Source organism: Cyprinodon tularosa, unplaced genomic scaffold (assembly GCF_016077235.1).
Source record: "Cyprinodon tularosa strain WSP-4 unplaced genomic scaffold, ASM1607723v1 ctg31, whole genome shotgun sequence".
NCBI classification, from domain to species: Eukaryota; Metazoa; Chordata; class Actinopteri; order Cyprinodontiformes; family Cyprinodontidae; genus Cyprinodon; species Cyprinodon tularosa.
The window spans coordinates 2504299-2517441 of NW_024039019.1; the positions used below are offsets into that span (position 1 = coordinate 2504299).

General features: G+C 38.9%; 1 protein-coding gene across 2 annotated transcripts in view; it reads right to left on the reverse strand.

Annotated features, from left to right (window-relative positions):
* Positions 1 to 540: 540 nt before the first annotated feature.
* gabra3 (gamma-aminobutyric acid type A receptor subunit alpha3) overlaps positions 541 to 13143 on the reverse strand; it is a 112773-nt gene continuing 100170 nt past the window's right edge. The window contains exons 8-10 of one of the 2 annotated variants that reach the window (XM_038292182.1): positions 12381 to 12586; positions 2258 to 2296; positions 541 to 2118 (exon numbers count right to left, since the gene is read on the reverse strand). In XM_038292182.1, the coding sequence (XP_038148110.1) occupies positions 1798 to 2118; positions 2258 to 2296; positions 12381 to 12586 (566 nt within the window). In that variant the 3' untranslated portion in view covers positions 541 to 1797. The remainder of the gene's footprint in view (positions 2119 to 2257; positions 2297 to 12380; positions 12587 to 13143) is intronic. The other variant, XM_038292183.1, reaches the window with a different exon arrangement.

The following is a 13143-nucleotide window of genomic DNA, read 5'->3' on the forward strand; positions in this document are numbered from 1 at the left end:
CGAGCTTCGACCAGTAGATGAAAGCCGACCAGCTCCACCAAACAGCAACCTGAGTTCACTTTGACATCCTGCCCAATTTAATTCTGGTGTGCTTAAAGATTTCCTTATTTGTTAACCTGATGCCAAAGTATAACTACACATGATGCTCAACATTCCTTATTTTAGAGAAGAAATTGCTTGTTTTAAGAGTTGTCATAAAGTACAACGTTATTCACGTAAATTTTAGGTTTTTGTTCTCGTCATGTTGCGACTTTATACTTGTAATTTCATTACTTTATTCTTGTAATGTTACAACTTTATTCTCGTAAGATTACAACTTTATCTTCGTAATATTACGACTTTATTCTCATAATGTTGCGACTTTATTCTCGTAATGTTACAACTTTATCTTCGTAATATTGCAACTTTATTCTCGTAATATTACGACTTTATTCTCATAATATTGCGACATTATTCTCGTAATGTTACAACTTTATTTTTGTAGTTTTATGACTTTATTCTCGTAATTTTACCAATTTATTCTCATAATGTTATGACTTTATTCTTGGAATATTACAACATTATTCTCATAATATTCTGAATTAATTCTCAAATTAACATGAAAAAAATCTCTAGCCTGGCCCTAATACTTCGTCATAGATTTATCCATTTAAAACACAGAGTTTAATCTTATTGGGATTTCCAATAAGATTAAACTCTGACTGGAAATCCTGAAGTAGAATTTCCAAAGTTGAAAAATAAAGGTTTGTAGGCATGCTGCAGCCAATCAGACTTTGAGTTTTTGCTATGATAAAACAACCTAGCAGACAAGCTGCTGTAAGCTGCAGTAAAAGTAAAAAATCTAATAAACCTTAAAAAAGAAAAAGAAAAGCACGTATATTTTTCCTTCCACGTGACAATCCTGGACCACTTTGTGCTGACATACATTTAAATTTTAATAAAACTCAATAAGGTTTGTTATTATTACTTGGAAATATTTAAGGAGAGAAAATACATTTGCAAAACACTGTAGTTATGCATAATGTTCTGGAAATGCAAACGTGAGCATGTCCAACTCCTTTTCTTTATGATGAGTGTATTCACCAAGGCACATATATTATCTGTCGTTACACATAATCAGCCAGTTAAAACAATTAAAAGCCAGTGGACTAGAAAATGTACAGGCAGCCCTTTGAGGCCGCATTGTGTGTGTTAAGATTCAGCGCAAGCTGAAGGCCAGACTCTGACAATTATTAATGATGTTCCTATAAAACTATACAGGCTGCCCCAGCTAACAGAGCACAATAAAGGGGCCAGCAAATGGCTTTCCTTCTGCTTTCTGCACTATCAGTGTGTGTCTGTGTGCGTACAGTGTGTCAGCGCCTTATCACTGGTAATGAGTTACAATGAAAACAGCGAATGCATGCTTGTGCTAACTTATCATAAGCAAAAACCCAAACATGTCGAAACGGTGGACGCACGATTTGACTACAGTACAAAACGGCAAGCAATCGAGATACAGCAAAGGATTAACCACAACAGGGAACAGGGCCAGAGCTACAGTGAATGTGGAGAAAAAGAAACGCTGCACAAACACAGGCTGATGAGAGAATGCGCTTCCTCCCAGGTCCCGACTGTGATGGAAACTAGCCTCCCAACGACACAGCCGTGCAAAAAATATCAAATGTTTAAGAAAAAAAACACAGACACGCAAAACATGCGCCCGCACACACACACACACCCACCCACGTTAAGATGTGATGGACTTGGCTTAATGCAAACCTATCTTAATCTTTCAAAGCCGACATTTGGTTCAATTCAGTTTAGGTTGTTTGCCTTCATGATGGCGGGCTTTCTGTTGACATATGTAGCCCAGTAGCCTAAGTTGAAAATGAAGAAGAGAACTGGGAAAATGATGCGAGATATCTTGTCCACTTTGCTGACGCGGTTGTAGGATTTCTTAGCCTCTGTATAGGGGTCGTCCATTTTATGCAGAAAGGAGTGTTTGGCTGAAGGTCCCGGGGCGCTCTTAGCAATGGTGGTTAACCCTTGATCTTTTGCGACGTTGATACCGTAGGTGGTCCCGACGATGTTGAAGGTGTTGTTTGCCTTTTTGGACAAAGTGGCAGATTCTCTTCTCTGAAAAGGAAGAAGGCAGTTAAGGTTGTGAGTCCCGAGGCAATAAACTAAACAATACTTCCATTTGAACTCATAAAGAGGAAATAGAAGCAACACCACGAGACACGAGACACACACAAGAACAAAACAAAAGCCTAACCATATCTTTAATCCTGGCCATGTTAGCCTGAAACGGTTCCTGAAAAGAAAAGTAGAAAAGAAAAAAAGTTTACCAATTATATTAGAATTACCCAACTTACAGAATCTATTCATCACTATCTAGCTGGAAGTGGCTTTTTACATTTTACAGTTTTAATAATGTCAAATCAACACTAAATTAAACAAATCTGGATTGCAGGAGGAAAATGTCATGAGTAAAAATATCATGACCAATATATCAGGCAAATAAAGAGTATGGCAAAATTGGAACAGTTCTCTTATTTTTTTATTTTGGGAGAACCAGGCTGGACTGGCGTCTGGTACTGCTAACAGTAGCAGTAACAGCACAGAGCAGGATTAGAAACAAAGCAAAAAAAATAAAAAGAAATAAATAAAAAAGAAAGAAAAAAAGAAAAACAGCGCCTGAAAACATGTCTGACAAACTGTATCAATGAAGGCAGCCAGGCCTTTTCAGGCAAACAGCTTGTGATAAAACAAACATGACAAAGGCTGTGTGTGATAGAGCGAGCTAGAGGGTCTGCCGATTAGTATGTCTTTCACTTTGAAATCGCAAAGGAAGACACAGTTTTATCTGCTACATTGATACTCTCACATAACTAAACTTGCATCTCTGGAGGATCCTTGCAGTCTGATGGAGCACAGCGCAATGAGCAATATGGAAGTGGGGGAAACAACCAGGGCAGTAAGATGGATTACTGAGCAGACTTTTGGTTTCCTGTGGGTTTGTACTGTAATCATTTCCTTCACACCATCTATTCCCACTGTGGCCCCTTTTCAGATCAGGTCTACAACAGTGCATATCATAGAAAAGAGCTACAGATTCAGTACTTCTATTTTCCCTTCAGTTATAAACCAATGTGAAACGTTCCTCTATATTTCCATACATCTGTCAAGCATCACATCATCCTGCAAAGCTGCCAACACCCCTGTTTTTTTTCTTCCACATTTCCTGATGTCAAAACCACAAAATTCCATCCCATTGTACAATGTAATGCATATTGTTGAACTGGGATGTTTGATGGTATAGATGTCAAAGTTTCCTCATGGAGAGACTAAAAACGTGTCCAATTGGATAGAGAACATCTGTAAACATCACCTTTGAGGTTTGCACACGATTGATTACCAGATTTCGAACAGGACTTTGACAAGACCAATACAACATATGGATACGTAAATCTTGCAGCAGTATGTTGCAGTGAGCTTGACGCAGACATTTTTGATTTAGGCTCAATATTGAAGCGTGGTCTGCGCTATACGCTGTGGGTCTAGATACGGCCGAGGAGATGAGGAAGTGGGGGCAAGTTTAGTCTGATAACGGAGGGACATGAGGGCGAAAAAGAGTGGGGATCCAAGTGGTAAAAGGGTACCAGCGTTCTCGCGCACCTCGCTCTTCTAGCTGGTCAAACTTCACAAGTTGTTTTCCGCAATTTCGGTCATAAAAACAAAACAAGCCGGCTTCCTGTTTGCGGCACTGTTTGCGGTCAGCTACAATTTGGCAGAGGTGCTGCTAAGTGTCTACGGAAAGGGGCGGGGACGTTTTTTTGTTGACTGCAACAACTATGCAGAAGACCTGGTTTTGAAGTATAAATCAACCTTCAAAACCACAGTGGAGGATGTTCTTTTTACAGGGTGGATCATCAAAAGAAGTAGTCCTCCTAATTGTCAATCCTTCTGGTGATAAGCTTTATGTAAGGCTGTCCTACAGTACGTGGTCATCCCCATTTTCACTTACCCGTGGTGAGTCTGAAATAGTAGAAAAATGGCAAATCTTCTTTTTGAAAGTAAGCTTGTATGAGCGATGCAGACAGCAACTTTTAAACAGATTGTGCACAAGTAGAAATGGGATCGTGCATGCTCTTGCACGTGTTTAATGGGTGTTCCCTCTCGGGTACGGGTCCAGGGTTGTGCGTGTTCATATTATAAAAAAGGATAGGGCGGGTTTTTTCAAAGATTCGCAAAAATCCTTCACTATATCTTTTGCAGCATTGAGACTGGAGCATTTGTATTGCTCTACTCTTGTGATTATGCACCACTAAAGAACCACCCCAATAAAACAATTTAAAGAAAGTGTAAAATACTTTAAATACTTGTGAAAGGAAATATGACTATTGTCCTCTTTTACTTCTACAATGTACCTAATGGAAAGTCTTTCACTGCACACAACTTCTCATGAAACAAGTTCTGTTTCATATGGAATATATGTTCATATATGTTCAATGTTACATGCAAACAGCTTTTTATCTGTATCTATTTACCGTATTTTCACGACCATAAGGCGCACCGGACTAAAAGGCGCAGTCTCAGTTATGTGTCCCATTTCTGTATTTAACACACACATAAGGCGCACCGGACTATAGGGCGCATTTTTTATATACCGGTACATGTCCTCTAGCTACTACCTTTAAATACCTCTACTGCGTATTTAAAAATACAGCGGGGGCAAAACTGAGTATGACTGTGCTTTATTCATGTATTTATTACAAAGTATTAATCAAACCTGCGAGCTGGCCATGAGACAGACACATCGCAGATGACAGTGCGCTGTGATTACTCCTAAATTAACTGAAAATCCTAAAACCTGCCGACGGAATATGTTCGCTTTTATTGCCGGTATCCTGGTGCTGCAGTTTAAATCATTTAGATGAAAAACACCTGCCAGCAGCCGCGGTGAGGCTGCTGTTGAATGGATTTACTGTCGGTGTACCGCTGGTATGTGGGGGTCTGAGCGCCTCCGACAGAAATAGATAATCTGGATGAACTGACTGCAATTAAGTTTTCAGGTGGACTTTCTCACTTAAAAACATATTAAAACTACTTTATTCCCACTGATCACCGCAAATATAGCTGCAAGATTTAGATTATTTAGATGAAAAAACACCTGCCAGCCACCGCGCTGAAGAGGAGGAGGAGACCCGCCCAGATGCTGCTGTTAAATTAAGTTTTCAGGTAGAAAAATAGAGCGGGAGCAAAACTGAGTATGATTGTGCTTTATTAATGTATTTATTACAAAGTATTAATCAAACCCATCAAAGTCATCATCCTCTGTTTCTGAATAAAACAGCTGCGCTAAATCAGACATGCCAATTTCCCCTTCTTGGCTGTCAGTCACTTTCCGTGCAGCGCGGCTCCTCAGAAATAATGCCGGCTTTTGCGAAAGTTTGAACAACAGAGCCAGCAGACACGTTAGTCCATCTACAATCCATCCTCAAACGGTGGTGTAACTTGCCCGGCGCTGCCTTCCACTTATCCTGAAACTGTGGTCTCCGTCGGTCATCCATCGCTCCCACGCCGCTCGCAGCCTTACTTTGAACGGCCGCTTCACACCGATGTCGAGTGGTTGAAGTTCCTTTGTCAGACCCCCCGGGATAACGGCGAGCACAGCGTTCATTTGATTCACCTTTTTTTTCACATCGGCTGTGAGATGGGCACACAGCGATGGTGATGCGTGGAAAAAAGCACCTGGTCTCCTCACATACACCTGCCTTTCATCATCTCCTCATTCATCCAGCCTTTTTCATTGGCGTTAATATCATGTGTCATCAGAGCGCTGTGTCTGTCTCGCTGTCAGCTCCCAGATCAGCTTCTCTGATTGGTTGATGCGGCGCGTCCAGCAGCAAAACTTCAATTTTTCCATCTCGAGCAGCAGCAGCGCGTTGGCGGTGCGTCAGATACTTAAACGCTCCCGAGGCGCTGCGGCTGCAGCTCAAAACGCGCTGCAGGACTTTTGCTGCACCTATACGCGCGTCAACCATTGACTTTGCGTGTAAACTCCCTGCTTCTGCTGCACCTGCTGGGTCCGGTTCACACCGATGTCGAGCGGTTGAACAGCGAGCACAGGGTTAATTTGTTTCCCCACGTTTTTAACATCAGCTGTGAGATGGGCACGCATGGAGTTACATATTAACAGCGATGGTGATGAGTGGAAAAAAAACACCTGGTCTCCTTCCATTCAGCCACTCTTTCATCATCTCCTCAATGAGGTGGTCTCAAAAGTCGCAGTTGGAACACACATAAGGCGCACCGCACCAAAGGGCGCACCGCACATTTTGAGGGGAAAAAAAGACGTTTAAGTGCGCCTTATAGTCGTGAAAATACGGTACCCTTTTAAAGAACTTGAATAGGAATTATTGGAGTTGGAGCTCTAGATCTACTACAAAAAGAAGCTTTCAAGTTTCCAGCCAAAGATTTAAAGAGTTAGTTGAGGAGGAGATGTGTGAGAGTGGCTCCTGATTAAATACGAAGGGCAACAGGAAGAGAATGATCCTCAGTTTGCTTCGACAGCAACTCCTGTTGGGGTCTAACAGAGCTAACAAACAGCCCTGAGTCGGACTGATGCTCCAAGATAACCGGATGCTTTTCCATCCATCACCCAACAGGGCTCCTCTATCATAGTGACGGCTTAGATCAGCAGGAAAAACTAATTACTACTTTCAAGTTGTTGTATGACCTTAATCAAAGATCAATCGACTCCTCAGTCTTTAGCATTAAGGATGTTCTATGCACACTAATCTGACAAATGAGCTATAGTAAGTCATATTCTGTTGCTTTTTAGCAAGGCTGTCATCTGTACTAATTTATTGGGCCTAATTATTTGGGAAACCATCTGTGGTATTGGGCTGTATGCGTTTTGTTATAAACCTAATGCGTCACGGTAAATAATTTAGTTCTGTTGAAAGATTTGTGTGCACTATTCAAAGAGGTTTGACTAGCTGAAGGTAGGAAAAAAAATCATATTCCATTCATTGACCTTGTCTGCTTAACTCCTGCAAATTGTCGTTTAAGAATTAAAGTGCATCTCAAGGTGATAAAGTATCCAAGCGTAATTTTGCCTCCTTGTGCTTCACTGCATTCAACTCAGAGGGTGCAGGTGTGAACGTAACTGAACCTTGGGACAGTCTGCCCCCCCCTTCCCCATGATTGGAGATGAAATGTTGCCATGTTTAATAGCCTCAAGCGTGCAAGCGTGTGGGTGTATGAGAGTGTGGGCAGCTTTTGGAGAGCCTCAGTGCTTATGCTTGTATCTTTCAGTCTGTTTTTATTTAGACAACATTGCCAAAGGTGGCTAATAACTGGCTTATCTGTTTGGAGAAATGCGTATCTACTTAGCTCCACTACTGCAGAGAAAACCCCCTGTATGTGTCATCTAAAAATATTAGAAAAAAACAAAAAAATTAGAGGAGGCTTTACAAAATGCAATCACAATTTTAGACAAAATTCCAAAAAGAAAAGTCAGCATTATCCATACTGACATGCAATAAGATAAAGCAGACTTAGCTTACTAAAAGTATATATTTAAATATATAAGCAGTAATTACATCAGATGTCTTTACATATCCCTGTTTTTGTTGCAGGGCAGATTTTTGTGAAAACCTCACCAGGGCTGAAACAATAAATCAGATTAATTGTGATTAATCTACTATTGAAATAATCATAATTTATTAATTGAATAATCGTTAACTAGAATATAGAGATTCTAAAATGTGTCTTTAAATGACAGGGCAACCAGCTTAGAGCAGTAATTATAACAAAATTGTAAAACATATACAAATATTTTCCATTTAAGCGAGAAAAAAACGTTTTTGTCTGTCAATATCCTCTCTCCAGAACTCCTCAAGTGGGAAAGTTTTAGTTTAATTTAATTTTAATTAATTTCATAAAAAGTCTTCTTTAAGGAACCTTTTGCTATCCGATTATTAATGGATTAATCGAATAAGTAATCGACAGATTAATCGATCACAAAATAATCGTTAGTTGCAGCCCCAAACGTCACTCACATTGTGGCTTTAGCAGTGAAAGTCACTGCAACATCAGTCGGTAACTGTGTCTCTGCTAAGGCCTTCAGAACATATATTTCTCAGAAAGGTCCAATCAGGCATCACAGAGATTCAAGGATTTCCATTTCTAATATCCACTGGCTAAACCCTGAGATACTCCCTATTTTTTAGTGAATTAACTGATTAGGCACATGGCTTCTCACAAAGACATTAAACCTTTAGCGGCAAAGTAAAAAGAAAAATGCATGGATTTGTCTACAGTTTACAGTCTGATACCAAAACATAAGCCTGGTGGTTGTTGCTTGCTCGAAAGTTCTTTCAAAGGAGCTCTTCTTATTTTCAACATGTTGCCATGTTACAGCCAAAAACCTCAGAGTGCTTCTTTTATGAATATCTGCTGGACCAAAATAGTAATGAGGTATAAGAAAAATAAAAAGCTTATCTTTTGTTTAAATTTCTTGCCCTGATATGTAAAATGTCTGTTTAATAGTCCTGTCAGATTGTCCCTCCTGAACTTTGAAACTCTGCAGCTCCTCCAGAGTTACCATTGACTTCCTCTCTCTGCTGATATACTGATTATTGCTTTCCTTTCATAGCTGGTATTTGTGGGTAAACTGACATCTCTTAACAGGTTTGCAATCATACTACAGCTTCTGTCTCCATTTCTGAAGGATGAATGAGATTTTAAAAGCTTGGGGAATTATTTTACAGCAGTAATCCTGCTGTAAACCTCTCCACAAATTTCATATCCAATAAGTCTTTATGATGCTTCCTCCTCAGGATGATGCACTTTTGTATTGTTCTGTTATATAAGATCCCCCATAGATACCTTGAAGCTTGAGGTTATAATGTGACAAAATGGGAAAAGGAAGAAACAACTTGTGCCAGGCGCCGCACTGCAAAAAATCTAAATCTAGATAAGTCATTTTTTCTTAAAATAAGTGCATTTGTTCTTGAATTGAGGAGCTAAAAGAGACATTCTGCCAATGGAACAAGACAATTTACACTTAAAATAAGAAAACACAATTGCATTGTCTTATTTCAAGTGCATATTACCTAATTATCTTATTTTAAGACTAAAAATACTCATTCCATTGGCAAACTATCTCATTTACCTGCTCAAATTAAGGGTAAATTCACTTAATTTAAGAAATTTTTTACTTATTTCTAGATCGTTTTTGCAGTGCGTAGAGCTCGAAAGTCCGCATGACAAACTGAGTTGAAACTCCAAAGCAGCCTCATTTGTCTTGCAGTTTATCATATCAGATCAAATCTTTTGCTCCATTGGTTATGAGGGCATGTATTTAAATTCTGAAGCCTTCGCCTTCCAGTGGCTCATTTCTGTAGGGAATGTGATGGTAGTATCTTGTATGTCCGTGTGACCCCATTCTTTTTTATCTATCATGACAACTGCGTGCTCAGCACAGCCCCTAAGAAGCCCAGGCTGTTTCCATTAAGTTTAGCCTTCAGAAGAGGAAAAAAAATAAACATCCCTGCCGACTCCAAAGTTCTCCTTTTATCCCTGTTGGTCTCAAGACCAAATGTCAAGCAATAGAAAAGAACTACATAAATACAAGTGGGTAGGCTACATTGATTGGATCAAACACTGTAAATATGTGGCAAAAATAGATGTGCTATAGAATCTGAGGCAGCCAAAACACATTTCTTCTTATATTGTGTTTCCGATTGACGTGTTTTGACGTGCTTTATTTGGGACAGTTTAATTATGCTCGCTTTGGGATTCGTCAGTTTTTAAAAGCAATCCCTTATTAAAGCGTCAAGCTTTTTGCATAACTCATGAGATTAGATTTCTTTGATTAAATCTAAAGAAATAATCATGAAACTACTGTAACATTCATTTTAGGTTGCCTGTAATTTAGCCTAACCCATTGTGTTTCAACGTACCATGTATGAAACATACCTACGGGTTTGTACATAAACAGAACTATGACATTTTTAGTAATCTAATAAAGCTATACTTAGTCAAAGAGTCAACATTTATTAATTATTAGCAGTAATTCTGCTTAATCAAGCTCCAATCTAGCATTAAATGGCAAAGAAACTGTTCAAACGTTTTTTTCTAAAATGCACACTGTTGGCATTCAAAAGCCCTAAGCTTTTTTTATTGGTTTTTTTCCCCCACCCAGATCTCTTCACATTTTTTTTCACACATCTGACAAGTAAATATAAAATATAATTTTAAAATAATGATCACATTTGCTGTAGATGAAAAGCTCTCCATGCCTATCTAGATCTATACAGAAAAACCTTTCCTTTGTGCAAAGCTGAGTTCAATTTTACTAACCAAACTCAAAGAACTGCCAGAACAAAAACTACAAACCTCCCCAAAAGAACAAATTTAAGTCAAAACACTGCTAATATTCACTAAGAGGTGAGTTTTTTTCAGGATTTGCTTAATTTACAGTATTAGCCATTGTCCACAAATGGAGAAAACACAGAAAAGCAGTGATTCTTCCCACAATTACTCCAAGAGGAGTTTACAAAGGAACCAAGAAAAACAAGTGAAGCTCTTTAACCTTATATAAGTGAGTTACGTTAAGTGTTAATGATCTCACTGTAAGAAGGCTAACAGCTTTTTCCTCAACCGCCATCAGATTGCTGAACTGTTGAAATAAATTTCTAAATCAAGTCAAAGACTCTGCACCACACCGATTACATGAAACCAAAAAAGAACTCATACTAAAAAATGTTTTTCTACGCATTTTTGCACCATATATGTACATCTTTGCACTGCTCTGAACTTCCACCAATGTGTTTTGCACCGTTTTTTTCTCCCACGCTGTTTACATTCGATTGCTGCTGCACTTTATGAAACGGAAATGTTTATATCACTTCTAAGCTGCTGCTCATTTACTGTCTGAAAGCTGTACAAAACGAAATTTTTTATTGTAAAATTTGTCTAAGTCTAAGGCCAAAAGGGCATCAATTAGCCTTAGCAACCTGAAACCACAAACAATGCAAAGCCCTATAAACACTGATAAGAAAAGTCTTGATGATCCCCAAGAATTCTGGTGAAAATTCTTTGGACTGACTAGAGAAATAAAAAAATGTAACTTGTAATCTATTTGGAGCCATTATTACATCTGGCTCTAAGATAAAAAAGAAGATGATAAATAATGTCCAAACAAGGTGGGGATAATATAATGTGATTTCAGATTTGGAAAACTTGGATTGACAGAGCTATGAATTTTGCTCTTTGGGTGCGGCTATCATTTTCTGTCCACCTCTAAATGGCAAAAAAGAGAGAAGGTTTTGATTTTCCCTACTCAAAATCTAGACTTGTTTCTGATTAAGATTCAATACCATAACCTGAAACATGCTGTTCATGCTCAAAACCATCCTAGTGTGGCTAAAGTTACATTTCTCTATAGTGAGGTAAAAGACTCACTGCCAGTTATCAAATTGGCTGGCACAGCCAAGTATTAGCTTTAGGGGGAAATTACTTATTTACACAACTCTAGGTGGGTTTAGAAGACTTTTCCCCCTTAAGAAGCAAAATCAGCAGTCAGTTTTCTATATTTCTTAGGATTTTATTGATAATATGAATCATGGAGGGCAAATATGTTCTCACAGCTTTACATGTAAGCAGGTTACACTCCTGCATTCAAAATAAACGGTCTGCTCAAGCTGCAAGCAGAAGTTTAAGGGGGTCACACGCAGAAAATAAGAGCTAGTTATGTGTTTTGATTTCACAACTTAAAAAGGAATATTTACCCCTTTTCTTGTATTCTTGTAAACAACACACAAACAGTATCCAATTCTTTAAGTTAAGATTCACTGGCTTTCATGCAGTGAGGAAGGGTAAACCTCAGGTGATTCATTTGAAGAGAAGCACGCTCACTCTCTAATCTGCATGCAGATGTAAGGATGGCATCTTTTCTGGGGAGAGCGAGCGCACACTGCCTTTAAAGAGCTCCGAACATATGCTGCGATTGTAAATCAGGGCCAACGTCTCTGGGAGTTTACTTCTGTTTTTGCTCTCAGTGTTCCGCCCCAATGTTCCTGTTCCATTTGGCTGCTAATGAATAAATAAAAGGACGCTTTAAAGTCTTTATAGAATACTGAAGGCTGTGTTTAAAAAAAGGAACCTTCTACGTGTGGCCAAAGCTTTTTATGGGATTTTGCTAAGAAAAAATAAATAAAGAAAAGATTATTTTTAATATCGAGGTCAAATCTGATTTAAAGTGCAGGAATGACTTTTGAAAACAACTTATTTTGATTCCTCATTTTGAGGTGCTTGAGGTGGGAAAGAGCATAAATACCATGGAAAAAGCACAAAGTTTTTGTATTGATTGTTTAATCACTCACCCTTATCTCCATGCCCTCTCTTTTCCCATCCCACGCCCAGCTGCGTTTGGTGAAGTAGTTGACTGTGGCAAACTCTATCAAGGCAGAGAAGACAAAGGCATAGCAGACAGCCATGAACCAGTCCATGGCTGTGGCATAGGCCACCTTAGGGAGGGAGTTTCTAGCACTGATGCTCAGAGTGGTCATGGTTAGAACAGTGGTGACCCCTGGAGACAGAATGAAAGCACAAATAAATAGGTTCAGGCAAGTTAAGAAGCTTTATTTTCTCTTTTAACAAGATTCAAAACTTTAAATTGGTCCATTGTGGGTGTTTAAAATCAATAATCTAATTAGAGTTAGTACTTTTAGATTTAAGTAAAGATTAGACCCTGCCCAACAGAGCTTTATGTAATCTGCTGTCTAAAAATCTGAGCTTCACACTACTGACACAGTTCACTGATGCGTAACATCGCAAGTGCACCGGGTCAGTGTTTTAAGTTCAGATGACCAGAAACGAGTCCCTACTGCATTAGACCACTACAGGGGTCTATTGTTCACTATATCCTCTGTTTTAAACAAGTCTGATGCAAGAATTGTTTAATAAATCATAAACGGATAAGTGGAGCCCTGTATGATGGTGAGTTAAGAGGAGCTTGAAGGGACAAGCCATCTATCTGCTATAAATAATTAAAAGAAACAAAAACAATGAGTATAATGCAATTATATAACCAGATTTTAAGTATATTATTGTAGAGAAGCATAAAGATGTGGGCTGGTGCACTGC